This window comes from Chelonus insularis, unplaced genomic scaffold, assembly GCF_013357705.1.
Source record: "Chelonus insularis isolate UGA/USDA-ARS -01 unplaced genomic scaffold, ASM1335770v1 contig_397_pilon, whole genome shotgun sequence".
NCBI classification, from domain to species: domain Eukaryota; kingdom Metazoa; phylum Arthropoda; class Insecta; order Hymenoptera; family Braconidae; genus Chelonus; species Chelonus insularis.
Window position 1 is genome coordinate 728126 of NW_023276552.1, and position 25830 is coordinate 753955.

Here is a 25830-nt window from a genome sequence, read left to right on the forward strand (position 1 = left end):
ATCTGATCTCTAGCCGACCAATATTACTTCAATTGTCCACTTCCACTCCCCGATCTGAATCACTGATAGAATAAAGTCTGATAAAATTATTTGGGAATGTGGAGTATTTATGTCGTCTGATCCAGCAGTAAATCTGATAATTGGAGTGAGTTGGAGCCATTACGGAGACATCGACGGTCTTGTTGGTGATGCTGCTGTTAAGGCATGTTGTAGCCACTACAGCAATAAGCGTCACTACCCCGTAGGAGTAAACGTGGCTATGAAGTCGCTGCCGTAGGAGCTGGATCCGTGTACTGGCTATCGTGCTAAATTATTGTTCATCGTGGGTGGGCTTTATGTTTATAGTAATATCTCGAACATCGAAATAGAGAAAAGGACAGTTTGTGATAATGGTATAGTAATAAATATTTTTAAAAAATCATTTTACAACTGATGATATTTTCAAAGTAGAAATAAAGTATACATTGACAGTATCTTTTGCCAAGTTATTTATGATCATGCATCATGCGATGGAATTTTACAAATAATTTATCGCACACGCCCTTTTGTTCGTACATCGTACATTACCTTCAGATACGTCACGTATGAAAACATGTGGAGAGAGTAAATCGACTCGTTAATCGACCGATTAATCGATTCTCCATGTGCCAACCTTATCGAAAAACAAGTTGGCTCAACGCACCTGCGAATAGGATAGTAACTTAAGGGTTGTAAGTGTTGAAAATAACTCCAAGGATTCGCGAGTTGCCGAAGAAAATACTCAGAGCTGAGCCGTATAGTTGTATAAAGCGGAAACATTCATCATCTCGGTGTATTTGCGTTTCCTCGATCGTTTTATCTCGATTGATCAAGCTTGCATTGAAATTATTCATTTAATAAAACCCTTTTCATCCTTCGGATTATTTTTCTTTTACTCCTAAAGCAGAGATTTCTTTTTCTTCATTGAATTGAGTCGATAAAATTTCGTAATAAATATTTTCATGTTTAAACTTTGTGCTCATGAGTAATCTCATAAACTAGTTGACCCAATAGTTCACTTCGTGATGGCGATTAAACTTGACTAGTTACTTGGACGTATTCATTAATTAGTCAAATGTATAGAGAAATCTCCAAAATCAAATAAGCAAAGGTTAAACCTTGAAGTTTACTGGCGCCACAATGAATCTTAATTACTCTGTAATTAACTTAATTACCAATAGGCCGTAGCCTTTACCCTTTTCTCGAGAATGGCCACTACTGCATCGTGGTTTATTCTGGGATACAACCTTCGACTCTTCAGGTCGAGCATCTTTCGACCTCCTCAAGGTCTACCAGCTATTTCCCAATTCAATGGATTCCATCAGCATTAAATATTCTCATTAATTTCGGATTGTGTATACAATCGCCGCTAATGATATCGCGAATTGACTATTTAGAGATGAAATGCTTTTTAATGAATTGCATTCTCATGTCAGCGAATGAGACACGCCCGTAGTATAGATTCTCAATTGCCGTTCGTGCTTGTCTCTTGTAATTTTACCTTTCCATTCTTCCTAGAATATTTACGTCTTAGTCTTTAAGACGAATCAAGCCATTTCTATAACAGCAGAAAGAACTACAGCATCTTACCTTCAATACAATTTTCCATTAATGGATCGATCGAAGCATTCAGGCATCACGAAATCTTTACCGTGACTTAAGTGGAAACGCCCCGAGTTTGCGACTTGTCGTGCCGCTTTCTCAACAACGATTTACCTTTCCCTTGAGCGATGTGATTGCACGAAATCTCACCTTCTATGGTGATATTTTCGTCTTCAGAGTATAATGCACATAAAAAATACCGCTTACATCATCTTCTTTCGATTTATAATTTTTAATTAATGACTCTAGTCTATTTCGGCTTTTTATTCTAGAAATCACAGGTCATGTTTAATCAACTTTCATTTATTAAAAATGAAAGTGACAACAAAAGCTCGGTGTTATTATGTGGTTCTACTAGAGGGTGATACCTAATAAGATGATACGCTTAGTTTTTTGTAAGCGAAGCAGGTTCAAATTAAATTGAAGTTCACTTTATTGTACCATGATAATCAAAAATATTATTAACTTTGATTGTAGAGTTTTGTATTCAAGTGAAATGTTACCAATGTGACCGTGAAACTTTTCCGATTCAGCATTTAATGTTATTATGTTTTTAATTTACTAGAGTTTTCTTTAAGGATTTAAAAATTATTTTTTTCAATTTCGTGTGATACATTCAGTTAAAAAATTTTTTATCTCTTCATTTGTGTAAATCATATCAATAATCAAAACATAAATGATACATAATGATTTTAGTATTTTCAATTAATAATTAAATTCAATGTTTAACATATATTTATAAGATTCCTTCAATTGAATTCGTTAAGCATCCATGCAATTATATTATATAACAGCATCTCCAAATCCCTGTATAAAAGTCAAATTGCGGCCATTTAGTGGTTGAGGAGGGCGATTATTATGACCATCGCCATAATCAAATTCAGCTGTCGATCGAAAAAATTCAATCTAAAAAAATATTGAATGTTTATCATAAAATGGGATGTTACAATTAATTATTTTTTATCGATGAACAGCAGTTAAGTTAGGAATTTAAATTTAATCAGGAAATATACCAATTCTCTGTTGATGAAAAGAGTTGTAGAACTCAGCAACCACAGTACATTTTCGGTACAAGGTGGCGTAGTTAATGATCCTGAGTATACCAAGTATGAGCTTTGAGTTCGATGGCCGATGATATTACTAATGATAAATGGTTCAATGTCAGCACTTGATCCAGGAGTACGAACTAATTCTACGTTTTTGAAAATATAACTTAGAGGTGCTGATCTAGGTGCTTTCGGAAAACTGTAATCCTAATAAAAAATAATTACAGAAACATTAATTTATTTATTTTTAAATTTAATGGTAAAATTGTAACGTACGATTGCAGCTGAGTATATAACTAAACCATCAGTAAAATTTAAGGAATTATTGAAACTGCCATAGTTACGATTATAATGAATAAGTTGCATCTCCATTGGACTACTGTAAAATAACTATTATCGTAACTATTAAGGGGGAAAATAATTATAATATTAGTTACGAACCAATTATCGGTAAAACAATGCTCAGCACCTTCTGGTCTATAACGATTCCAATGAAAGTTCATTGAATCAACTACATATTCATTATCTCCCAAAATTCCACCACTAAAAAAAGGTGTTTCATTTTCATTCCATTCGAATAACACTTTTACTAAAATCAAAATTCAATTACAAAATATCAGCTTTTTTATTTAACTTTAATACTAAAAAATAATTATTCGAAAATCTTCCCGTTTCTTACTTGTATGACCATCGTTTAATAATCTAGCACTCAATGGTTTTTTGCCATAGTTAAATAGTGATAAATCATCGTTGGAATCGCCTGCAATCAAATCCTGATAAGTCCAGGTAATAGGTGATTGACGTTGTCCACCACATTGTGGAAATATTATTGGCCAGTACTCGATACTCAGATAGGAAAACTCTGGAAACAATGTTTTCAGAAATCACAATTCTTTTGAAGTTGATAATTATTTACGATAAGCACCTTCTGTCGATGACTTGACAATGAAGAATATTACTACTATGAGTACACTATAGCTAATGAGATCGTTCTTATGCACTTGCTTCATTTTTTAGTTTATTTATGTAAAACTCAACAGTTTGAATTAGCGACTGAACAACCTTCAACAATTTTGCATTCGAACATAGTTATAAGGTTATTAAATGCAGTGTGGTAATTAAATAATTACTATTTTTACAACAATCATATTTTTTTATCCGCTGAATGATAAGAAAAATAAGTGCAATAAATTGAAGAATTAAAAAAAAATACAGAAAATAATTCGGAATACGAAAGGACTAAACTTAAATAAAGGTACATGGGATCGAATACATTTAAAATAAATTTGAACACAAGTATACGTAAGTTGGAAGAAAATTTTATAGTTTTTATTATCAAACAGAATGCCTAATATATTAATTCTGCGACACATTTACAAAATTTAGTTAAGCTGAGGTACCATCAGCAGCCATCAATAAAGTAAAAGTACGATCATTCATTGGTTGAACAGGGCGATTGTTATGATCATCATGATGATCTAATTCAACCGTCATTTGAAGAATCTGTAACTGTGAATAGAGAAGATTGTTTAGATTTACAATTTGAATTGTATAACGAATGAGATTGGATTAAAAATTTACCTGGTCTTGACTGATGTAATAAGGGTAGAAATCTAATAACCACACCACGTTTTCAGTACATGGAGGTGTAGTCAATGATCCCAAGTACGATATGTACGCAGGTTTCGGTATTTTAGTAGGTCGGAATTCATTGATAGCAAATGGCTCAATATCAACACTTGACCCGGGAGTGCTAACTGAGTCTACATGACTCATAATTTGGTCTAAAGCTGATGATTTCTGTGATACTTCTGAAATATCATTCTCATCATCAATGTCACGTCGTTGACGTTGTGTATCAGTTTCCTCATAAAAGAATTACAACATTATTTTATTTTATCTTCAGACAGAAAAGTATTGATTCTAGAATTGCCTTAAATAAAGATTCGATTTATTGCGATTAAATCTTTGGCTTACAAATATTCCTCCGACTACTGCCAACCCATCCGGAAAATTTAAAGAATCTTTGACACTGCCGTAATTACGATTGTAATGAACAAGATGCATCTCCAATGGCCCACTATAAATTCAATATCATATCACTGCTCACAGCAAATAATCGAAATGAAAAAATTACTATCATGGGTACAAACCTATATCCAAGAACTATATGCTCACTTCCCATGCTACTGTTACGACTCCAATGAAAGTGCATTGAATCTAGGACATATTCATTTTCATCCAAAACTCCTCCAGCAATGAATGGAATTTCATCCCATTCGAAATCTACTTTTACTAGAATCAAAATTCAATAAATGAATAAAATCTTTATTCTACTTTTGGATATTTTTTCTTTCCTTACTTGAATGACCATTGTTCGATAATTTGGCACTTAATGGTTTTTTATCGTAGTTGAACATGTACATTGGATCATCAGATTTTTTATCCATAAAATTCATCCAATTGATGCTGACAGGCGATTGGCGAGAACCGGCACATTGTGAGTTTATTTGTACCCAGGCATCAGTATCATGATAATTAAATTCTACAAACGATTTTCGTAACGAAAATAATTTTTCGATATTTGTGATATATTAAAATAGATACCTGTTGATGATGACTTTTCAATGAATAATATTATAACTATTAGTAAAATAGAACCCATGAAACCATGATTACCTACTTGCTTCATTTTTTAGTTTATTTATGTAAAATTCAACAGTTCGAATTGGTAACTAAACAACCTTCAACAATTTTGTGCTAAAAAAGTAGCTATCAGGTTATTAAATATAGAGTAGTAAATTGAATAATTACATTTTTTACAACAGCTATATTATTTTGTCTGTTGAACGATAAGAAAAATAAGTGCAATAAATTACAGAATTTAAAAGAAATAGAGAAAATAATTCGGAACACGAAAGGATTAAACTTAAGTAAAGACACATAGGAATAAATACTTAAAAAAAAATTTTAACGCAAGAATAAGTAAGTTGGAAAAATTTTCATGGTTCAACCATTAAACAGAATATTTCATACATTTATGACCATAATTTTATTAATTCTGCGATACATCTACAAGATTTAGTTAAACTAACGTAGCATCAGCACCTAATAATAAAGTGAAAGTGACCTTTCAGTGGTTGAACAGGGCGATTGTTGTGGTAATCTTCATAATTTAATTCAACCACTGATTGAAGAATATGTAACTGTAGAGGAGAAATCTTATTTAGATTAACAGTCAGAATTGTTAATTAAAGGGTTGTAAGTCTAAAAGGTTTTTAAATCGTTTGGAAATATAGCTAAAAATTCTACCACAGCTGACTTAAATAAGTGGTATCAATCCAAAAATCTCACATGAAAAATTAAATTATTATAATCTCTGTAGTAAGCTATTTATTCTTCCATTCTCGCTGCTTTAAATGATAAGAAAAATCAGTGAGTTGTTCGCTACGCTAAATCATTAGATACAAAAAAAAAATATGAAAAACTATAGATACAATGTAACTAATTAGCTTAGAAAGCTTTTTTATGTTGTGAGAAATTGATAAGAATAAAATTTAGACAAGACTGTCAAAAGCCTAGACTAGACTCTTAGTGGAAAAATAAACGCTGGATCAAGCTGAACATTAGCAGCCCAGTTGTCTGATATTCTAACTTAGGTTAAGACTTTTTGTGTCTCATTAAAAAAAAATGTATAATACATATGCCTAATAATTATAATATTTTTATTTATCATCAGTAATAATACTCCAAACATCTATAAATATTTCTTAATAAATTCTGGCACACATCAATAAAATAGAATCAGTTAGTAGATCTGCTGATAGCCCTGGCAATAGAAAATTGGCGATCATTCGAAGGTTGAATATCGCGATTATTGTGATCATCTCCATGATCAAATTCAACTGTTGATTGGAGAGTCTTCAACTGTAGATAGGAAAAAAGAATTTTTATTATAGAATTGAGTATAATAGATAATTATAAATCGTGATAAATATTGAAATTATAAACTCAAATGAAAAATATACCTGTTCTGCAGTGATGAAATAAGGATATGTACTCAATAACCACAACACATTTTCGGTACATGGAGGAATAGTCAATGATCCCATGTATGTTATGTAGGTCAATGTTTCTAATGGAACAGGTTGAAATTCATACATAGAAAATGGTTCAATTTCAACACTTGATCCTGGAGTGCTAATCGATTCTAAATTATTTATAATTTGACTTAGTGCTGGCGAAGGCTGTACCATTGATGCCATGAAAGAATCGAAGTCCACATCGCGTCGTCGCCGTTTCGAATCAATATCCTAATGAAAAAATAAAAGAATTTTTTTAACTATAGAGACGCTGATCTAAAAAATACTCTCAATACGTATAAATAATTATAATTAAATATTTAGCTTACGAATTGGGTATTAATTACTGCAAACCCATCAGTGAAATTTAAACCATTTTTCATGCTACCGTATTTACGATTATAATGGGCAACATGGAGCTCTACTGCAGCACTATGAATTTAATATTATGTTAGTAGCGATCACTTATTGCAAATAGTTGACATAAAAAAATTGTAGTAAATAATTACTTACGGATAATCGAGAATAAGATGCTCCCCACCTTCATTACTAACACGACTCCAATGGAAATGTAATGAATCCAAAACATATTCAGTTTCACCTAAAACTCCACCAGTCATAAAAGGTGTTTTATTTTCATCCCATACGAACATCACTTGTACTAAAATTTAAGATTTAATTGAAGGATTTAAAATATTTGAATTTATTATTTAACTTTAAAATATTTATTTTAAGTTTCAATTCCTTACTGGAATGACCGCTGTTTACTAATGTAGCACTTAATGGTTTATTATGGTAGTTAACTAAAGAAATCATATCATCGGAATCTGACAAATCAACCTGATCTTCCTCGACACGTACTGGTGATTGACGTTGACCACCACACATTGGATATTTTTGTACCCAGGAATCAACATTCTTGTAATCAAAATCTAAGAGTAGTTTTTTCTTTAGGTAGTCTTTTTTTCTTGATAGTTGATTGATAAATAAAATTAATACCTGTTGTTAAAGACGAATCAATGAAGAATGTTATTATTAATATACTTAGACCCATAAAACTATTCTTATTAACGGATTCCATTATTTATTAAGTTGATAAGTAATGCACCAGCTTCAAACGATAACTAAGTTTACTAAAAAACTTCGTTTATTATTTATCAATTTACGAAGTGTAGTATGGGCAATTTAATTATTGTAATTTGCACGGAAACTAATTTATTTTTATGTACCCCTAGTGCTAGATAATATGAACAATTAGTGGATTAGTGCTTGTACGTAGGCTGTAGGGTTTGATTATGTATTGCGAAAAAAAGAAAAAATGGGAAATTACGTTAGTTATATATTATTATGTTAAAAGAATTTTTTTTTTTTGAGTAATAAATATTTCTTATCAATCAACGAAAAATGTAGTCATAATTGTCAGAACGTTTAAACTATTATTTTCATAAACTTATAGCGTTAAATGACAATAATTTAAAAGTGTTTGCACTTGATTATGTAATACAGAAATTATGATGAAGATACAAAAGAGTTAATTTTACTGATAAATTCTTTAAAGTAAAATACTTGTGAACAAAATTGTTGAACTTACTATACAGAATTATTATTTTTCAATCTCTTTTTTAATTCAAGAAGAAATGAATGAATAAATTGAGTTTAAACTAAGTATTTCTCAATCTACACCTTCGTAAAAAATACTTCAGGAAACAAGGAAAATTAACTGTGGAAGTAACATTGATAAATTTTTATTATTTCACTGAATTAAAATTTATTAGTATTCATTGTTACATCTTTTGTATAAGTAATTGAAGATATATACTAATTACACAGGAAGAAATGGTTCTGTGTACAACACATATTGTTTGCGTCCATTTAATTCTTGAATATCCCGGAAATTATGATCATCGTGGTGTGCAAATCGAACTGTATTTTGAATTCGTTGCAGCTACAAAATTATAATACTCCATTATAGACTCATAATCAAAAAAAAATAATGATTTAAATTGCGAAAAAAATTTTTTATGATTAAAAATAGCGAAATTCATTTACCTGTGTAGTATCCATTAAATGAGGATACGTATTGACAATCCACATAACATTTTCAGTACATGGAGGAATTGTTAACGATCCAGGATAAGCAATCCATGCCAAATCATTACCATTGGGTGGTGCTACATCAAGTACAGCAAATCGGTTTTCGTAATTAATTGATGAACCAGGATGCGAAACTCGAACAAACTGATCAAATAATTGATGCAAAATTGGAGATTGATAAGAGTTATGAGCAACCGATTCTCCGAACTAAAATGAATATGTTTATAAAATTAATAAAGTTAAAAAATATTAGAGTTCATGTGCAGAAGTATCTTACAAATAGGTCTACGAGCATCACGAGTCCATTGTCATGATGCATAGCTTCTTTTAAAGATTTGTAATTAGTATTGTAGTGTAGGTATTGCAATTCCATTATACCTCTAAAAAAATTATAAAAACAATTAGATCAACTATTAGTTATTCAAATAATTTTATCATTATTAATTTAAAAAAAAAAACCTGGTTTTATTGAATGTGTGCTCAGAACCCTCAGTACCTTTGTTATTCCAATGAAATATTAGTGAATGTAAACGATAGGAACCTGTGAGAAGTCCACCACTAACTGTTGGCACTTGATCGTTCCATTCATAGATGACTTTTACTATATTTTAAATTTAATTATTAGTAGCTTATAAAAAATTTTACAATGTTATTTTTATAAAGTGGAAATGAAGGTTTTATCCTAGCTATATTCTTACCTGCATGACCATCATTTACCATTCGCATAGTTTTTGGAACTACATCATAGTTTTGTAATTTAAGTTTATTATCCTTTTGACTATAATCAGCTATGGACAGACTGATATCAATGGGTGATTGTCGCCTACCACCACAAGCAGGCCAATGTCTAGCCCAGGAATGAGAATCTCTATAACGGAATTCTGTTGGCACGAAAGCAATTGAAATAATAATAATTTACTAATAAAATATATATCAAAATTATTTACCGCCAGCTGATAAGTTGAATAAAGCCAGAGTAAATGGAAGAATAAGTAGCTTCATTTTAAAAGACTCTAATTTGAAGAAATGTTACTGTAAATTATTTCTATCGTTCAGTGGAGACGAAACTCCATAATGATTTGGAATGCTCAGAAAATCGTTAATATTGTCGGGATTTGATTAGTATTCAACGCAATATCATTATCAGAGGAATATTAATGATATATTAACAGCTATTTTCATTCTTATCTAAAATTACATTTAAATACGCAATAATTAGCAATACATTTTTCATTATGCTGTTACTTTCTATCAACATGTCATTCAACCTCAAGTTTTTTATCAATATTACAATAGTCGAAGTATTTTAAATAATTCATTGCAAAATGGATGAAGTTCAAAACTGCATTTAATTTATTTTTGAATCATTTATATAAATTACTATTTGTGTTTCTACTATTAATTATTGATTATAGACGTCAACGACATTACAGATCAGTTATAGACATGTACATAATTATGATAATAGTTCAGCGCTCATCAAGTATAGTTTACGCCCATTCGATGGTTGAATTTCTCTAACATTATGGTCATCACCGGTTGAGAACTGAACTGTAGTTTGAATATCTTTCAGCTGTAAATATATTAATTATTATTATTCCAGTAGATATGGGTGTTTTAATTAATTAAATTTATTTGTAATATTATTGATTATTAATTAAATGGTGCACTGATTTACCAATTTTTTATCTATTATATGTGTATAAGTATTTATCAACCACATAACATTTTCTGTACATGGTGGTATTGTCAATGAACCATAATAAACAATCCATGTAATGTTATTAGCTCCAGGATATACTAGTGAGAGTAAATTAAACGGTTCGATCTTAGCAGAAGATCCAGGTTTTGCGACTAATGGAACTTTAGTCAAAAATTGATGGAAAACCTGTGACTCAACTGAATCGTTTTTAAGTTTTTCTGTAAACTACCCAAGAAGATAACTAGAAAATTATTCTAAGAATATGTGAATTGATTTAGAGAATATGTATATTACCAGCCAATCACCTAAGAGTATAAATCCATCTTCATGATTTGCTGCCTCTTCCACAGAACCATATTCAGATTTATAATACAAATGCTGGAGCTCCATTGCAGCACTAAAATTGTAAGAAATTATGCTTGACTCTTGTTGAAACGATATGATGATCTAACAGAGCGAAAGAAAAATGATAAACCTTCTGCCTCCAGCTGTATGTTCACTCCCATTATTGCTTCGAGCATCCCAGTGGAAATACCATGTGTCTAAACGATATGAACCATTGAAAAATCCTCCACTAATGATTGGTACTTCATCATCCCATGCAAAATCTGCTCTTACTAGAATTTAGTTTTAGTGATTCACTCTAAATAATTCTTGTTATTGAATATATTAAAATTGTATAAAGTATGCTATCATGATTTATGTTTTACCAGTCCATCCAATGTTATGTATGGTTATCTCTTTAGGCATGACACCATAATTATTAAATTTAATTTTATGATTCCGATGACTTTCATCGACATTACGCATGGTAAAGTCAATCGGTGATTGTCTTCTGCCACCACAGGCAGGCCATCTTCTAGCCCAGGACCTGGTGTCTCTGTAGTTGAAATCTGATGATATAAAATAAAATGATGATTATGAATGAACTTATTTTCAAAGACAATTACATACCTGCCGTTGAAGATGATATATATAAACATGATACAATAAGAATCATTACAATTTTTAAAAACTTCATGTTTAAATTTCTTCAAGAACAAAGATAACTAAAAGTAGTACTTCCACCGTTAGCTGAAGTTAAACTTGATTATTCTAATGAATATAAACCGAAAAATCATGATTTTTTAGAAATACTTATGAAATCATATTTATTTATACTTATACCGATATTCAAATTTATTATTTAATGAATTGTTAATTAATGCAATTTTATTCTAAGACTGTCAGACTATTGTCTCATTATTCAATGCATTAGTCTCACTTAATTAGCAAAAAATGTTATTTAATTACATTAAAAAATTTACTCCACTATAATCATTTCTTTATTTTCAGAGTATTCTTGAATTGAATTTTTTCTAAAAATAAAAGTGTATCACAATTTTTCTAGAGTTATAATATTTCTATTCTATCTTGAAAATTGATATCGCCCGATCGTTGATGGGCTGGACAGTTCTGTGGTTATGGTCATCGCCATGTTCCAATTGCATCAACCTTAAAGTCTCCATCTGAAGAATATTTTGTTTTTATTAACTTTCTCAATTTAATCCTGAATAAATTTTATAGGATTATTTTTATCACCTGTGCTTTGGTTACATCCAGCATAGTAATAGGGAAGAGCCATGTAACAATTTCATGGCAGGGTGGTGTCGTTAACGATCCAAGATAACTTGCGAATTTAGAAGTAGTCGTTACTCCTTCAAAGTCAGTGAGGGGAAATGGTTGTATTGCTACTCGAGATTTTGGTTTTATTACAGTTCTTATTTCTTTTAGAATGTTCTCTAGACCTCGTGCTCCAGTTAAATGGATCTAAAAAATATTGATACACAGAAAGAACAATGACTCTTCAAAAAATAACTGTTATTGATTAATTGATTTCAAACTCATCTATAGTTACATCAAAAAATATTCCTATTACTGATAATCCATCTTCATGTTCTGTAGCATTTTTAATTGCTTCATATTTCCTGTTATAATGAACCATATGCATCTCTAATGGAAAGCTAAAATATTTTTAAATAATAATTAATATGTGTAATTGATCGAATAATTTTTTCATGAAAAAATTCAATCATTTGTTTGATGAAAATTTTTCTTTCTTCCATATACGTGACAAATAATAATCAAATGTCACTGATGAAAATTACAAACCTTTTCAAATTAACAGTATGCTCACTACCAACTTCGTCATTAGCACCCCAATGAAAATGTAATTGCTCGAAAACGTAATCATCATTTCCAAAAGGACCACCACTGAAGTACGGGATTTCATCTGTAGTCGACCACGTTGCTTTTAATGCCACTACAATTACATCCCAGCCAAAGGAAAATTTGATATTAAACAATTTTTACAACTTCTCTAAACAATCAACATCCCTCAAGAAAATTAAAACCCATAAAAATAAATGAACCCTTACGTGAGTGTCCACTGTTGGTTAACTGCATTTTAGCTGGTACTCTTTCATATCCATGAAACTTGAGTGGAATGTTTTCAACTTTAGATTGAAAATATCTTGAGTTCAAATCAATAGGTGATTGTCGATTCCCTCCACACTCGGGATATTTTTCTTTCCACATTTCAAGATCATGATAATTGAAACCATCATCATCATGAGTTTCAGAGTCCGATTCTCCAATGGTACCAACAATGACGAAGTAGAGACCAATAAGAATTACTGTATTGTTATAAAGAAGTGATAAAGAAAAATAAAGAAATCTTTTATTCATGTACCTGCTGCTGTAAGAAATGGATGAAGCAGTACAAACACACAAAAGTTTATCAACAGAATCATATCTGGTGATTTTACTTGACAACTGACTAAATAATTCACGAATAATTGTTATTTATGACCAGATGACTTTGGCTCCATGGCTTTTTGTGGTATTTTAAAAATCAGCTTCAACTCTCCAACATATCATTGTGCAATAAATTGACACAGCAGCCGAGCGTCGTAAAGATATAAATCTAATATCGATTTACAATTAAAACGATCTTTAATTAACTTGTCAATCGTAAAAGCAATTTTATTTCTTACAAACAGGCCCATTCGTTATATTTGGCGAGTGTGCTTTTATGAATTTAATTCTCCCTCGTGCGTTTATCTATTTTTTTATGCTTCTTCCAATCATCTTAAAGTACATATATTCCTACACGCATTTCGAATATTAATTACTCGTAATGTAATGCTAACGAAGTGTCATAGAATAATAGAGTTTATGAAAAGTCTAGGAAGTCATTGCGTCATTGAGTCGTAGGTCATACCCATTATGAAAGAATTTTGCAGGCGAGGTCTGCACTATGCTGAGACCCTTGCCAATGTCTGATTATGGTCGACTCACAATGGTTATTAACCTTCACGTCACGGCCAAGAAGATATAAAAAGCCATAGCGGCGGACGTTATTAATAAGTGGGTAGATGTACTACCTTGGTGATTGTCCCTTCAGACGCGATGTTCATCTCATCTTCACTCTTGTGCTATTACTAGTCTTTCTTTTTGTATTGTGTTGTCATACGTTGTACAAAGTTACGTGACGTTATACGATTCTTTCAGGTGAAACTGGTAATTTGTCTTATGATTCTTATAAAAAATTATCACAATGAACGGATATGCAGCTCTCTTATACATGAAAGTGATGACTAAATTTTTTATGTAGGTTACATGACAACTAATTTACTGACAATTTTTCTTTCTGTTGATTATGAAGTGATACACTAAATTACCGGATTGTCAATTTTTTATTTTCGGTTGTCTTTTTTTTTTATTGTCATTGAATAGAGCTACTGAATCGTATAACGTTTCGGTCTTCCTAGATCATGATAAATTGTCACTCTTTTCTCCTACTTTGCTATCCTGTCTTCTATATCCTGCGGAAACGCATTCTTCTATCGGATTACAACTGTTGTCAATTAATTAGTATGATGCTTGCAATAAATTTCTCCTACAGATGACAAGCATAAATTCCGAAAAAATCATTTTCGAGTTTTAGATTTCTGTTTAACTGCAATAATTATTCTGCGAGTTTTTTTTTCTTCGAGGTACCAACCGAAAACAAATTCCACACTTAAAACCACAGATGCAGATGCTAAAAAACAGAGGTTCGAAACTTCAAACAGTCCTCAGAGTTCAATAACCTCATCCGAGACCTGCTGCTGTGATGCAGCCGTGTTGCATCATGAACCACTGGCCAGCTTTAACTCAAACTGATGTTGACCATTTCACTTAGAAATTCAGTGATTCGTTAAAATTCTCGTCGAATTACGTTTCAAAGGGACTCACATAAAGTTCCGGTTCCTCCAAACTGTTTTGAGGCAGTCCTTATGAATTGGAAATGAGATTACATTTATCGGTCATTGCTCCGACGAACCTGCAACGTGAATAAAATACCACTCAAAAAGGAAATGCAAACTATTCGAGAATATATTTTTATCAGCTGTTTTTTACTTCGGATGTTTGATTGTGTTACCGAAGGAGAAAAAATTTTTTTACTTTTTTTTTTCAATTAGCTTGGTTTAAGGAACATACCTTACGTGAATTTATTTCGTAACATTTAAAGCAGCTTCGAAATTTATTTTTTTCTGGTGAATAATGGTTTTTTAAATCACGGAAACGAAAAAAACTCGTTACATTGAAACGTGAAAAAAATTACTCAAGTATATATACATAATTTTTCAATATAATTTATTTTTTATTCTTCAAAATGAAAGTCTCTAAGGGAAAATATTTAAATGAAAAAAAAAATTTAATTCTAAAGTAAAATGAAAAATATAACTTTTCTATTTTACAAAAGTGTAAATATTTATTTCCACTCAATCGCTAAAAATGACAGTTTTTAAAAATGATTTCACGGTCTGTCGAATTAGGAAAATTGCAAGGTTCAATAAAATATCATCATTTGATTTCACTTAGTACGAGTTTAAAGTAGTAAAGTGGAGATAACAGTTTCTCTTTTTCTGTTCAACTATAATTATAGAATTCCCCAGCACAACATAAAATTCTAGGTTCATGGAGTTGTCTCGTATACCAAATAAACTTGATAATTGGTGGTATGCTATGGCACCACTGAGTTAAACTTATTGAGAGTACAAGAAAAGCATGTTATCTTTAAACATTCGCTTCTTTCATTTTCTTCCTTTATAAGAATGTGCACAGCTTAGATGCTTCGTATTTCTTATCTAATTTCGATACATTATACACAGTATCACTTTATGTTAGCATTAACAATATTCAAATAAATTGATATATATATCCTTGAAATATCGATCGATATTAAGTAGTCGACTCATGTTACCCTTTGATATCCACCAGGATACCAAGACTGGTCGTAAAATGGACGCCCTTACCGCCTCTTCCTTTATCCATCTCCCGTTATTTACATCCTCATGAAGCACACGAAGGGAATAGTAACCTCTCTTCAGGCTATTCATAGCTCAGAGAAGATCGAGCTCCCGTTTCTTCGTAACAACCATCACTATCGCATACAATAAAACCCTTCTAAAGTAACTTGGCTCACATTGTCTAGATATACACAATAATAGACGCTAATTATTTACCATATTTTCCATCAACTTCTAAGAGCCAAGAAAATCAACTTGAACTCTTTCATATTTTTTAAATCGCCCAATAGGATTTTATCATCTAGAGGAATCATCTTCGTTATTATTATCAACTACTAATACCGAATTAAGTTGCCATTTGTAAGCGTGAGAATATCTTACAGGAACATCAAGTGAGATTGTATTGGTGATGTCTTTACAGTACGCGACATTAGCATAACCAGATTTAATTATCTACAAACAAAAAAAATATTTTAATTATTACACACAATTTCTTTTAATAAACAACCTCTTGCCGACGACGATTCAAAGGTCGTTTATGGGTTGGAATTTTTTTTAGTGGTTGCATGCTAGTTCTTGGGATAGAAAATAATGCAATTAGTTTGAATTTATTATCTAATCGTTCCAATTTACAGTGAATTCTATAATTTCTGTTTCGACGTTTATATCGCTGTCCATTGACTAGACAAATTAGGGCATTTATTGCAAGATCGGATGTCTTATTCGAAGTAGTACGACGATCTCGTTATCTGACGTTATCGATTGCTAGGAGTTGCCGCTCGCTATGATAACTGTAAACTGATGGATTTTATAACGTAGATTACACTGTGCACAAGTGCTCTAGGGGATCCATAGACAGGATGTTCCCATGCTGGTATGTCGATGTTTTTTTTTGCATTTTTATTTATTTTTCCTTGAATCACTTTTTTATCCTTTTTTATTTGATTATATTTGATCGTGTCAAGGCCAATATTTAAATCCAAAGTAATGTAACTGAGCTTTAAAACGACTTAAAGCGATATTTTTATTGTCTTATAATTCGAGAGAATTAAATACATAAAATGTAACAATTTACTTGTTCTAACATTTAACTACAATAATATCAGTAATGGTTTAAGTACAATCAATTATTTATTAACAAAATTACTGGATCATTTAACGGTAATTTAACGATAGAATATTTAGAAACAAAAATAGTCAATTGAAAATAATAAATTTACAGTTCTATCCTTGCTGTTAACATGATAGTTACAATGTGGAATTTTATTGACTACAATTCATTCATTTCCTGGAAGGTAATATTTCACGGTTTATTGCAGAACTATACATGAAGAAGATTACAAGGTTAGATTGCAGCACACTAGATCAGGACGAAATGATGCCCATTAGATCGTCACATATTATGTATTACTCTAAGTTAAGATTGCAGCCAGAGGGCTTGTTGGTGACCATATGGTGGTGAATAACCGATGGGAAAATGCTCTTGTATTCTACGATACCGTTGGCTTTGATGCATGATCTTGTACGAATGATTTAGCTACACCTCATGTCTTTATGAATTATTACAAAATGTTCTCATTTGCCGGTTAGTAGGTAGAAAATAACAAAGCATCACTTTTTACACCGCGGAGAAAGTTCAATTGAGATATAAAGACATTAGTTTAACAAGAAACCTGGTAATGGCTTTTATAGGATACTTATCGGATGAAAGTGATAAGTCAAAGACCTCTTATCGATTATAAAATAGGAAAGAAATGTACAATAAGATTTGATTCAGTTGAAGACGAGCTGAATAACGGAATTGGAGACCTCGTGATGAACTTACTTGAACAACGTTTCTTCTGTAATCAGATTTATTAACCTAATGGGCCACGTGCCTTGTAACAGGACCGCTACTTAAAAACAACATAGTCAACGTGAGTCAGCATACAATGGAAATTTCGACACATCTTCATAATAGGCTCCGAAGTATCTCAAGTATTCCAATTGACTCTTTATCCTCTAATTAACTTTTTCGTTAATGATATTACAGGATTATCTGAATTTAATTATGGTCATATGGCTCTTTTAATAAGATGGGTCAGAAGTAGCCCAAGTCACAATAAATTTTTTTACCCGAAAGAAGCAAATGGCTGATTGGAAATTAAGTGTGGGTTTTAAAAAACATATGGAATAATTTTATTTTATATTATTATACTTAACTTAATGAAAATTTATTACTCAAAAACATTTTTTTAATTATCATCAATGCAGTGAACTGTAAACGTTGTTGCATAAGAGTATTTTGAAGAAGTGCTGCATTTTTTGTATCTATTAAAAATATTTAATTATTAAATTTTAATTTAAAAAAATGTACAAAATTATGATGCTAATAATTTAAATTAAAAAATATTATGAAGAGTGTACAGGAAATGTATTAAAAATATTGTAGGCAAATTTTATCTTCCATATCATAGAATATTAAGAAAAAAACTCTTTATAGCATCAACTTTTTACATTATTGAAGATTATTAGTGATGAAAAAATTTTTTAATCACGAGATATACTTAAAAGCCTAGATATCCTGCTCTGTATTCACTTCCTTCATTTACGCATCAATTTTTTACTCATTAAAAAAATTTTTTATCCCAACCCAGAATCGATTTAATAATATATACTGGACACAGTAAAACTGCAAATGAATTATTTACATTAAAAACGGAATTAAAAAAAAAACTATTGAAAAAATAATAAGTGTTTAATTGGCAACATGATCAATCAATTATATTATCTCTCAGGCAATATGATTCTGGTGCCGCGACGATATTCATGTTGAGATCGATGTAGATGATTTCCGAATGCTAAGCATTAGTTCATTAATTGTAAGCGCGTCGATATCTCACTCTCGACATACGGTGGATCGATTGATCTGATGCTTCGATAGTTCTTGGTGTGAATCATGAACGACGTGAGGATTACAAGGCTTCTCTTCTTCTGAGAAATCACGCGAGAGAGAAAGAATCTTTCAGGTTTTGCAGGGGCCTGCAAGACTCTTAGAGACCAAGTAACGTGGGCGGCTAGGACAACGTCCTCGACTTGTACCTCGTTCGGGATCCCTTTTAGGGTGCGTTAACCTGAGAGGGACCGCGAAACTCCGGTTCTAAATCCTTGCCCGCAGTGTAACAACCATGGAAGAAAGAAAAGAAGGAACACCAATAGGGAGAACTGCTGTTGAGACCCGTGCCACACGAACTCGCAGATCGTTAGAGCCATTGTAAAGTCGGCAATCGCGCCCACGTAAGCTCCAGCAGTTATCGAGAGACTTGATGCTCAACTCTGCAGTAGCTGTCTACACATTTATTTCGATGTTCAACGCAGATTTTCAACATCTCTGGAACTAACTTCCTTTCACAGATCAAATTTTAAATCGGTTCTAGACGTTCCACGTGTAATGTAGATTACAGCTTACCGTTACCTTTGTACGAAACTGAAGATACTCTGTTTTTATGACTCTTTTTTTTGTGGATGTAAAAAATTATTGTTTTAGTTTTAAATTGATCGTTAAAATAAGAAAGAAAAAATTGATTTGGATGCAAACATTTAGGGACAAGCGATGAAATCTTTCTTAGAAAATGATGCAGCAATTTTTATGTTAACATTTTACATTTATTAAAGTTGATTGGAAATTTATACAGAATGCCAGAGTATAATGAACCTCTGGAACAAAGCGGATTCATCACTTTTGTATTATTATTTAAGGAAGAGAAATAATTAATCATTTATAATAAATTGATAATTGAAAAATTTCGTAGACAAAAAATACAACAGAAAATGATAGAATTTTAAATAAGAATCTCGACAGTTAATTTAATTTTATCTAACGATAATCAGTTATTGTTAAAAAAAAAATTGGAAACACATGGAGAATACTAAATATAGAAGATCGTGAAAAGAATTATAATTTTATTTTAATTTTAATATATAATAATAATAATAACTTTTAAAAAGTTTAAATTATTACGAATTGTTGCGATACTTTAATCAAATGAAAAAAATTCTACTTAATTGCATATCGATTTTGTAAAATGTAATTTAATTGATAAAACCCACACTCAAGCAGCAGAAATATTATCAAACAATGCCGCCGACCTGACCATAATTATCAGAATATTCCATTCGATTATTCTATGTCGTAACATTACGAAATAAATTTACTCATTGTTGATAAAATTTCCATGGCCTTGCCAACTCACAAAGCATAAACCACAAGACATTCCGACAATTGGTCGTAGAAATAGGTCAACATCGGCTAATTGAAAGCATTCCAACAAAGTTGCTGCAGCCGTTGTTCTATAACTATACCTATTCCGGATTCAAGGAGAAAAATATTCTGTGGTCATTCTTTGTTCAAAAGAACCCAGCACTATGTCCAACATCATCAACATATTCCATTAGGGTGTGTTGCTTTTAGTAGCCTTTGATGTTTACCAACTTGATTGGTAACTCTTTAACTTATCAACTAATTAAATTCACACATGACTATTTGAAAAATGCTAAACATCATTGTATGGACTGAAGAAATTTATTCTCGTCATTTTTTAATAACCATAGCATTAACTTGGCGAAAGAACAAACCGGCTTTATATGAACAAGTTACTTGTGAGTATTCTTAGTTTTCCCGCGGAGGTCTTGAGGAAATCCTGTAGAGCTTCATTCACTTTCCACAAGAAACAATAGATTCGCCTATTTATCAACAGTACGTTTCGCATATATCACGCAGATGTAACCTACGGGGTGTATGGCTTTGTGAATATATAGCATATCGTGATAGTAAATCCGCGTAGGGTACCTACGCTTCTTAGGTGCGAGATCTCTCATGATCATACTAGTACATAGCTTGGTGTAGGCTAGAGGAAGATAGCTAGGAAAAAGGAGAAATACGAGAGAGGAGTTCCCTCAGGGCGTAACGTCGACAGCGTTGACTATCAATTAATGTAATCATCGTATCATGAGTCTGCTTCGAATAACCGCCTTAAATGCTGTAAATGCATAACGGCACGATGTGTATACTCGAAATATTTTTTCTTAATTCATAATTACTATCTTATTCTTTTTTACAACACCCATAAAGTTCCGTAATGTCATACAATAAATCTTACATATTTTTTTATCAATTTCTTTTTAAATTTTTTACTTATTGCTTTAATGAGCAGTTGAAGATTGAGATGTCCATATTAGTGATGAGTCCAAAATTTACGAATGGAAGATGGTAAAAGAGTACTGTTGAGAAAAAGAGAGGCCGAGATTCCTTGCGAATGAAACCGGCCGGTTTGTTCTTCTTCAAGTAAAACGACTAGTGAGGAGGATGTAAAAGGTAATCCCGCCGTACCGGCACCGTTCGTGGTCCGCGGGCATTCCAAGCGACGCCAACGTACCTCTCCTCCACCCTCAGCTGGACCTGTACCACCATCATCGCCACCAGCGCCACTGTTCAACTGCAGGCTGTTGCTTTACCATTCTACACTCGATAAACTCTTGAGTGTTGTCTGGTTGTTTGGTCCTTTCAGCACCAATTTACATCCACCCACTAACTGAAAGAACAACCGCAAAACTAGCTTGCGGCCGATTCAATTCTAACTTCCACATCGCACTAAACTCTAGTCTATCATTTTACAGAATGCCCTGGTCTTTATGAGTATGAATTGTTTGTAAACCAGTGAATCTTTAATATTTCAATGATGCTAGACATTGAAATGGAATTGTTAGGTCGTGTTATTGCTCTTTGGTTACGAATCAACTTCATGTTGAATCTAGAAATGATGTACCATCTAGAATATCAACAAAGAAAGCTAGAAAAAAATATCTGATGATAACAATGATCTTCTGAATACTTCAAAAAATGTAGGAAAAATTTTTTTTCAATCCAATTGATGAAACCAAATCATTCTTTCAAGAAATTTCCACTCCAACTTCAGAGTTATAAGATGACATATGAAGGAAAAAAATTAAAATGAATTTTTCGACCTGATTCATGGGAATAGCCCCTGAAGGAGTCTATAAAATGCTCCATGTTTTTATTATCACTACAAGGTTGAAGTTATAATTTCGAGAGTCATGCACTTCTCATCCTCAAGTCATGGCGGAATCTTTGACGCTTCTTGAGCTCATAATCTCACTGAGACCAGGCATAAAAACTTGTTCTGAATTGCAAGCATAAGCTCTCTTCATAACTTGGAGTGTTAATTTGGTTAATTTTTTCTTTTGAGATTTTTATACGCTTTAAATTATTTTTTAACTTCATAAAATACTCCAGCATGGGATTAAATGATCTGAGAGGTACTTAATGATAACATTCAGTTTTATACATACTATAAAATATGAACTCTTATGCGTGGGGAGTTTCTTTCAATGGCGTTTCGCTTCTGATTCATGAATAAACAGTGATCGTTCATCATACAGAGATTATGATAGGACCTCTATACATTGAATGGAGACACTATGAATGTGATTGCTCTGTGAGATAACTCTATTCTACATTTAACCCCGTGTACTCCTTTCAATCGCATTCAACTATTCTTCCCACTTCTTATATACTATTTAGATGGGACAGTGCTTTATTATTTTAACAGATTTAAATACTTCAACATTCTTCAAGCAAAGCTGTTCAATTATTTTTTTAGGTGTTCATTATTCCTATTTTTATATTTACTTTTATATTCAATTTTTTAACAATCTTTCCCTTTGAGAACAAATATTCATACGATAAGATTAAAATGATAGTCTTATATGAATTGAGTATTTTTCTTTTTCTACAAAAAGCTTCGATAATGTTTTATGATAAAGAATATATAATTGAAGTGGGAAATTTTATTCGCTTATTAGTTCTTTACGTGTAATGAATTTTTCTCCTTTCAGTTATCTTTTAAATAAGTCGTTTATTTATTGATCCTTTGATTTATTAATTATTCAAACCATGTTTTGTTATGAAAAATGTTTTTATCAATATTTATAGCATTATATTCATTCTCATTCGAAATAGAATAAAATAATGATTTTATGTATTTTATTTTTATCACGCAGCGAAAGAGAATCGTTCAATTAATTCAATTTATTTATCCATTTAATTTATTATAATCTAAAATAAATTGAAATTCCAAAGGGATTAAGTTATTATGTATTTCTAACTCAAATTCTATCATAATTAACTCTAGGAATTTTTAGACAAAATTTTTCCCGTTAAAATTCCTTCTACTAGACATGCTGAGGAGTTGGGGTCGATGATAGGTAGGGAATAATAAAAATCGGAGACATTCTGGGGTCGTGACGGCATCGCGGGAGTTCGAACAATAATGGAAGATGATTGGCAGACCATGTGCTTCGGCCTGTGGGCAGTTAATGTTTTACGAGCCCATGGTATACGCACAGCTGCGCTTATTCCATTAAAGCAAAAGGCAGAGTCTCAAGACTCAAGAAGGGAGAAGCTTCTCGTACTCGTTCTCGTACATTAATATTAACGGCATAAACAACGATAATGATGGAGAGAAACTGTAGCCATGCTTATAGAAAAGGTCTAGTTTAGCTTATCCAGAGGCATATCGCGTTTCTTGGAAAGGATCAAGACGAGATCCTCGTGCTTTACTTGACTCAACCTTGTCACGTGCAGAATAACTAGTTGCATGCAGGTAACACCAACATCTTCAATCTCTCCACCTTACTCGTGTCTGCGGTAACTCCATGGAGCACACTTCCGCTACTACTTTCCTTTGAACTTGAACTGTTATAAAATTATTATTTTTTCAATTTTTTCGTTTTTTATTTCAACTTTGCAGTAATTAATATTATTAAATGGAGAATGAAAAAATTATAATTATTAATGTGTATTATCTTTCATGATTGAGGTTATTAATTTTAAAAAAAGAAGAAATGTTTGATTTTTTCTATCATTTATTAAATAAGTCTAATCAATTTTTCACTTAATTATTTATGAATTAAATCGAATTTTTATTGAATATAATAATGGAAAAGATTTAAATAAATTCTAGATGGTCCCTATAAATAATTTATTTAATAAAAGCTCAGTTAAACATTCAATATAATATATATAAATATATATATTCTTTGATAAAATAAATTCCATGAGGGTATCTATTATCCAATAACTCTCAGTGTTGATTCCAAGACTTGAGAATACAATAAATCCTGGAGATATGTAGGTAAGAAAATGATTAGAATGGATGTAAAAATATTTTCTATATAACAACTGTTGAATAACATTGTTTAAACCAATATATCGTAAGTCAGAAAGTAAAGGGCTGAGTCAATAATTTTATAACAATTTACAATCGATATGAAATAGTTATATGATTCAAAGTATACATTGGAGCAGATGTAGGAGGCAAATAATACGGGGCGAGATAGTGCGATGGGTCGAGAGCTCTGATCGAGACAACGCTATCGAGCCAGGTAATCTCAATCCCCGGGTGCATATTTCAAGATCGGCATGCGTGAACGATTTCATGGCCGTCGGGTTGCCTCGCGGTCGTGTAACTCACCTCTACAACGTTAATACGACGGGCGCGGAGTTTGTGGTATCATATTTCGCTGGCCTGGTCCATTGATCGACGAGGCATGTTTTAATATGCAAATTAAAATGCAAATAATCCCGTCTACCCCTCTGACCCTTTGCCGCGGCATTCTCTCTTACAGCCAGCGGCCCTCTAACTCTGTCTTTTTCTCTAATTCGTGACCAAGGGCACACGGGACACTACCAAGAAATATTTGTATGTGACTATATTATTCTTCTTCAACTTTAGTATCTTCTCGAATTTTTAATAAATTCATTCTCGAGATTTTTTCTTCAATTTAAAATTATTTTCACGTTCTTTGATGACAGTTTCACTAGATATTATTTATCGGCTTCAAAATTATATCTTTTCTCTGTTTCTGTTATTTTTTTTATTTTGAAAACATTCAGAAAAATTTCAACAACTATTTCTCTCGATTATCAGGAATTTTATTTATTTCTCTTTATATTATTTTTTACGATTTTTGTTTTGCTGAAATAAACTATGTTATCTTGTGTAGTCTACAAATATAGTGGTACAATTGTATGTTACGACAAAAACGGACATCATGATGAATCCACGGGCGCATTTATCAAAGTCAATGGATTATTTACTTTCTCTTGTTCAGTATCTGGACAACGTTTGCTATGCGGGCAAGATACCGTCATTCACCTTGTTTTCTTTTTCATTCTCGTGACAATCCAAACGACTTATACTATCACACTTTACTTATTTCATCGTCTCACTTTTTTCTTAAAATTTTCTTCACACATCTCAATTCATTGTCATTTTCTTTCGTTGCGCTGTCAAAAAATGATGTATCTGTCATATTCACCATCATCATTGTCCTTTAGAACTGATCCGCAGGACTTGACTATTCTTTCGCTAAACAAAGCATCAGGAGGTTCATAGAAATTACCTAAACGTCGACTAAACTTTTGTAAGACTTTGTTCAAAATTTTTTTAACAAGACTCGATACATATTGACCAGATCTTCAAGGTTTTCTTAAAAAAAAAAAAAAAAATTCGATGTAAAATTTTCTAGGAATTAATTTTTTTAATTCCAATTCCACCAATAAATTATATTCTTATGAATGTGATTTAAATTTATGATAAATAATTTATGTAATTTTTTTAATTGTTGAATCTTGAAATGAAATCTGTTAAATTTATTCAAAATCTTAAGAAATTAATTCAATAAATAAGAGTTCAAGATTTACGAGCAGATTGTCCGGACTAGAGTGATGAATTTTAGTGAAGAAGCAATCAAAATTACTCGAATATATAAAAAGATTATGGATTAGTTATATATTTTGATGACTACAGGCGTGTTGCATAGTCACTGGAAATCCTTGGAACGTCGAATCGCCATCAGTGATCAGATTAGCTTGCGACAACCAGCAATTT

The 25830-nt window shown here is 31.7% G+C and overlaps 5 protein-coding genes across 15 annotated transcripts; all 5 read right to left on the bottom strand.

Annotated features, from left to right (window-relative positions):
• Positions 1 to 2264: 2264 nt before the first annotated feature.
• Positions 2265 to 3718, bottom strand: LOC118067790 (carbonic anhydrase 1-like). Of its 2 annotated transcripts, none has more exons than XM_035084736.1 (6): positions 3592 to 3718; positions 3346 to 3528; positions 3108 to 3255; positions 2943 to 3042; positions 2634 to 2873; positions 2265 to 2526 (listed from the first exon to the last, which is right to left on the bottom strand). In XM_035084736.1, exons 1-6 carry the CDS (start codon positions 3674 to 3676, stop codon positions 2404 to 2406), a joined length of 879 nt encoding a protein of 292 aa, XP_034940627.1. In that variant the 5' UTR covers positions 3677 to 3718; the 3' UTR covers positions 2265 to 2403. The 2 variants fall into 2 exon arrangements, with proteins under 2 accessions (XP_034940627.1, XP_034940626.1); XM_035084735.1 differs by having other exon boundaries at positions 2943 to 3045.
• A 251-nt stretch (positions 3719 to 3969) lies between these two features.
• On the bottom strand, positions 3970 to 9908 carry LOC118067843 (carbonic anhydrase-like). The gene is made up of 16 exons (XM_035084823.1): positions 9790 to 9908; positions 9541 to 9723; positions 9302 to 9443; positions 9120 to 9222; positions 8798 to 9049; positions 8575 to 8693; positions 7498 to 7715; positions 7262 to 7409; positions 7078 to 7180; positions 6695 to 6979; positions 6488 to 6593; positions 5029 to 5211; positions 4820 to 4961; positions 4644 to 4746; positions 4248 to 4532; positions 3970 to 4175 (listed from the first exon to the last, which is right to left on the bottom strand). Exons 1-16 carry the CDS (start codon positions 9842 to 9844, stop codon positions 4053 to 4055), a joined length of 2550 nt encoding a protein of 849 aa, XP_034940714.1. The 5' UTR covers positions 9845 to 9908; the 3' UTR covers positions 3970 to 4052.
• Positions 6371 to 8001, bottom strand: LOC118067787 (carbonic anhydrase 6-like). The gene is made up of 6 exons (XM_035084726.1): positions 7748 to 8001; positions 7498 to 7680; positions 7262 to 7409; positions 7078 to 7180; positions 6695 to 6979; positions 6371 to 6593 (listed from the first exon to the last, which is right to left on the bottom strand). The coding sequence occupies exons 1-6, from the start codon at positions 7827 to 7829 to the stop codon at positions 6471 to 6473; spliced, it is 924 nt and encodes a 307-aa protein (XP_034940617.1). The 5' UTR covers positions 7830 to 8001; the 3' UTR covers positions 6371 to 6470.
• Positions 9909 to 10172: 264 nt separating the features above from the next.
• LOC118067791 (carbonic anhydrase-like) lies at positions 10173 to 11855 on the bottom strand. 3 transcript variants are annotated; one of them, XM_035084738.1, is made up of 7 exons: positions 11838 to 11855; positions 11499 to 11639; positions 11255 to 11437; positions 11020 to 11161; positions 10839 to 10941; positions 10521 to 10769; positions 10173 to 10415 (listed from the first exon to the last, which is right to left on the bottom strand). In XM_035084738.1, exons 2-7 carry the CDS (start codon positions 11563 to 11565, stop codon positions 10299 to 10301), a joined length of 861 nt encoding a protein of 286 aa, XP_034940629.1. In that variant the 5' UTR covers positions 11566 to 11639; positions 11838 to 11855; the 3' UTR covers positions 10173 to 10298. The 3 variants fall into 3 exon arrangements, with proteins under 3 accessions (XP_034940629.1, XP_034940628.1, XP_034940631.1); XM_035084737.1 differs by lacking the exon at positions 11838 to 11855 and having other exon boundaries at positions 11499 to 11657; XM_035084740.1 differs by lacking the exons at positions 10521 to 10769; positions 11838 to 11855 and having other exon boundaries at positions 11499 to 11657.
• LOC118067788 (carbonic anhydrase 2-like) lies at positions 11852 to 14232 on the bottom strand. Of its 8 annotated transcripts, XM_035084728.1 has the most exons (8): positions 13970 to 14232; positions 13580 to 13691; positions 13276 to 13509; positions 12962 to 13219; positions 12696 to 12846; positions 12442 to 12547; positions 12126 to 12353; positions 11852 to 12052 (listed from the first exon to the last, which is right to left on the bottom strand). In XM_035084728.1, exons 3-8 carry the CDS (start codon positions 13334 to 13336, stop codon positions 11948 to 11950), a joined length of 909 nt encoding a protein of 302 aa, XP_034940619.1. In that variant the 5' UTR covers positions 13337 to 13509; positions 13580 to 13691; positions 13970 to 14232; the 3' UTR covers positions 11852 to 11947. The 8 variants fall into 8 exon arrangements, with proteins under 8 accessions (XP_034940619.1, XP_034940620.1, XP_034940624.1 ...); XM_035084729.1 differs by lacking the exon at positions 13580 to 13691; XM_035084733.1 differs by having other exon boundaries at positions 12962 to 13111; positions 13580 to 14232.
• Positions 14233 to 25830: the final 11598 nt, after the last annotated feature.

What these genes read in the sequence shown, in the direction of transcription:
- LOC118067790 (XM_035084735.1), bottom strand. Translation starts at nt 3,676, where the DNA reads ATGAAGCAAGTGCATAAGAACGATCTCATTAGCTATAGTGTACTCATA. An exon ending in CATTGTTTTACCGATAATTG is followed by an intron (nt 3,046 to 3,107) that starts GTTCGTAACTAA and finishes GTTATTTTACAG; the next exon opens with TAGTCCAATGGAGATGCAAC. An exon ending in TTTTCATCAACAGAGAATTG is followed by an intron (nt 2,527 to 2,633) that starts GTATATTTCCTG and finishes ATATTTTTTTAG; the next exon opens with ATTGAATTTTTTCGATCGAC.
- LOC118067787 (XM_035084726.1), bottom strand. Translation starts at nt 7,829, where the DNA reads ATGGAATCCGTTAATAAGAATAGTTTTATGGGTCTAAGTATATTAATA. An exon ending in AGTAAACAGCGGTCATTCCA is followed by an intron (nt 7,410 to 7,497) that starts GTAAGGAATTGA and finishes CTTAAATTTTAG; the next exon opens with TACAAGTGATGTTCGTATGG. An exon ending in CAGTAATTAATACCCAATTC is followed by an intron (nt 6,980 to 7,077) that starts GTAAGCTAAATA and finishes TTTTTTCATTAG; the next exon opens with GATATTGATTCGAAACGGCG.
- LOC118067843 (XM_035084823.1), bottom strand. Translation starts at nt 9,844, where the DNA reads ATGAAGCTACTTATTCTTCCATTTACTCTGGCTTTATTCAACTTATCA. An exon ending in ATTCAACTTATCAGCTGGCG is followed by an intron (nt 9,724 to 9,789) that starts GTAAATAATTTT and finishes TCGTGCCAACAG; the next exon opens with AATTCCGTTATAGAGATTCT. An exon ending in ATCGAACAATGGTCATTCAA is followed by an intron (nt 4,962 to 5,028) that starts GTAAGGAAAGAA and finishes TTTTGATTCTAG; the next exon opens with TAAAAGTAGATTTCGAATGG.
- LOC118067791 (XM_035084738.1), bottom strand. Translation starts at nt 11,565, where the DNA reads ATGAAGTTTTTAAAAATTGTAATGATTCTTATTGTATCATGTTTATAT. An exon ending in ACATAACATTGGATGGACTG is followed by an intron (nt 11,162 to 11,254) that starts GTAAAACATAAA and finishes ACTAAATTCTAG; the next exon opens with TAAGAGCAGATTTTGCATGG. An exon ending in TACTCTTAGGTGATTGGCTG is followed by an intron (nt 10,770 to 10,838) that starts GTAATATACATA and finishes CTTCTTGGGTAG; the next exon opens with TTTACAGAAAAACTTAAAAA.
- LOC118067788 (XM_035084729.1), bottom strand. Translation starts at nt 13,336, where the DNA reads ATGATTCTGTTGATAAACTTTTGTGTGTTTGTACTGCTTCATCCATTT. An exon ending in AACCAACAGTGGACACTCAC is followed by an intron (nt 12,847 to 12,961) that starts GTAAGGGTTCAT and finishes ATGTAATTGTAG; the next exon opens with TGGCATTAAAAGCAACGTGG. An exon ending in TGGATGTAACCAAAGCACAG is followed by an intron (nt 12,053 to 12,125) that starts GTGATAAAAATA and finishes AATATTCTTCAG; the next exon opens with ATGGAGACTTTAAGGTTGAT.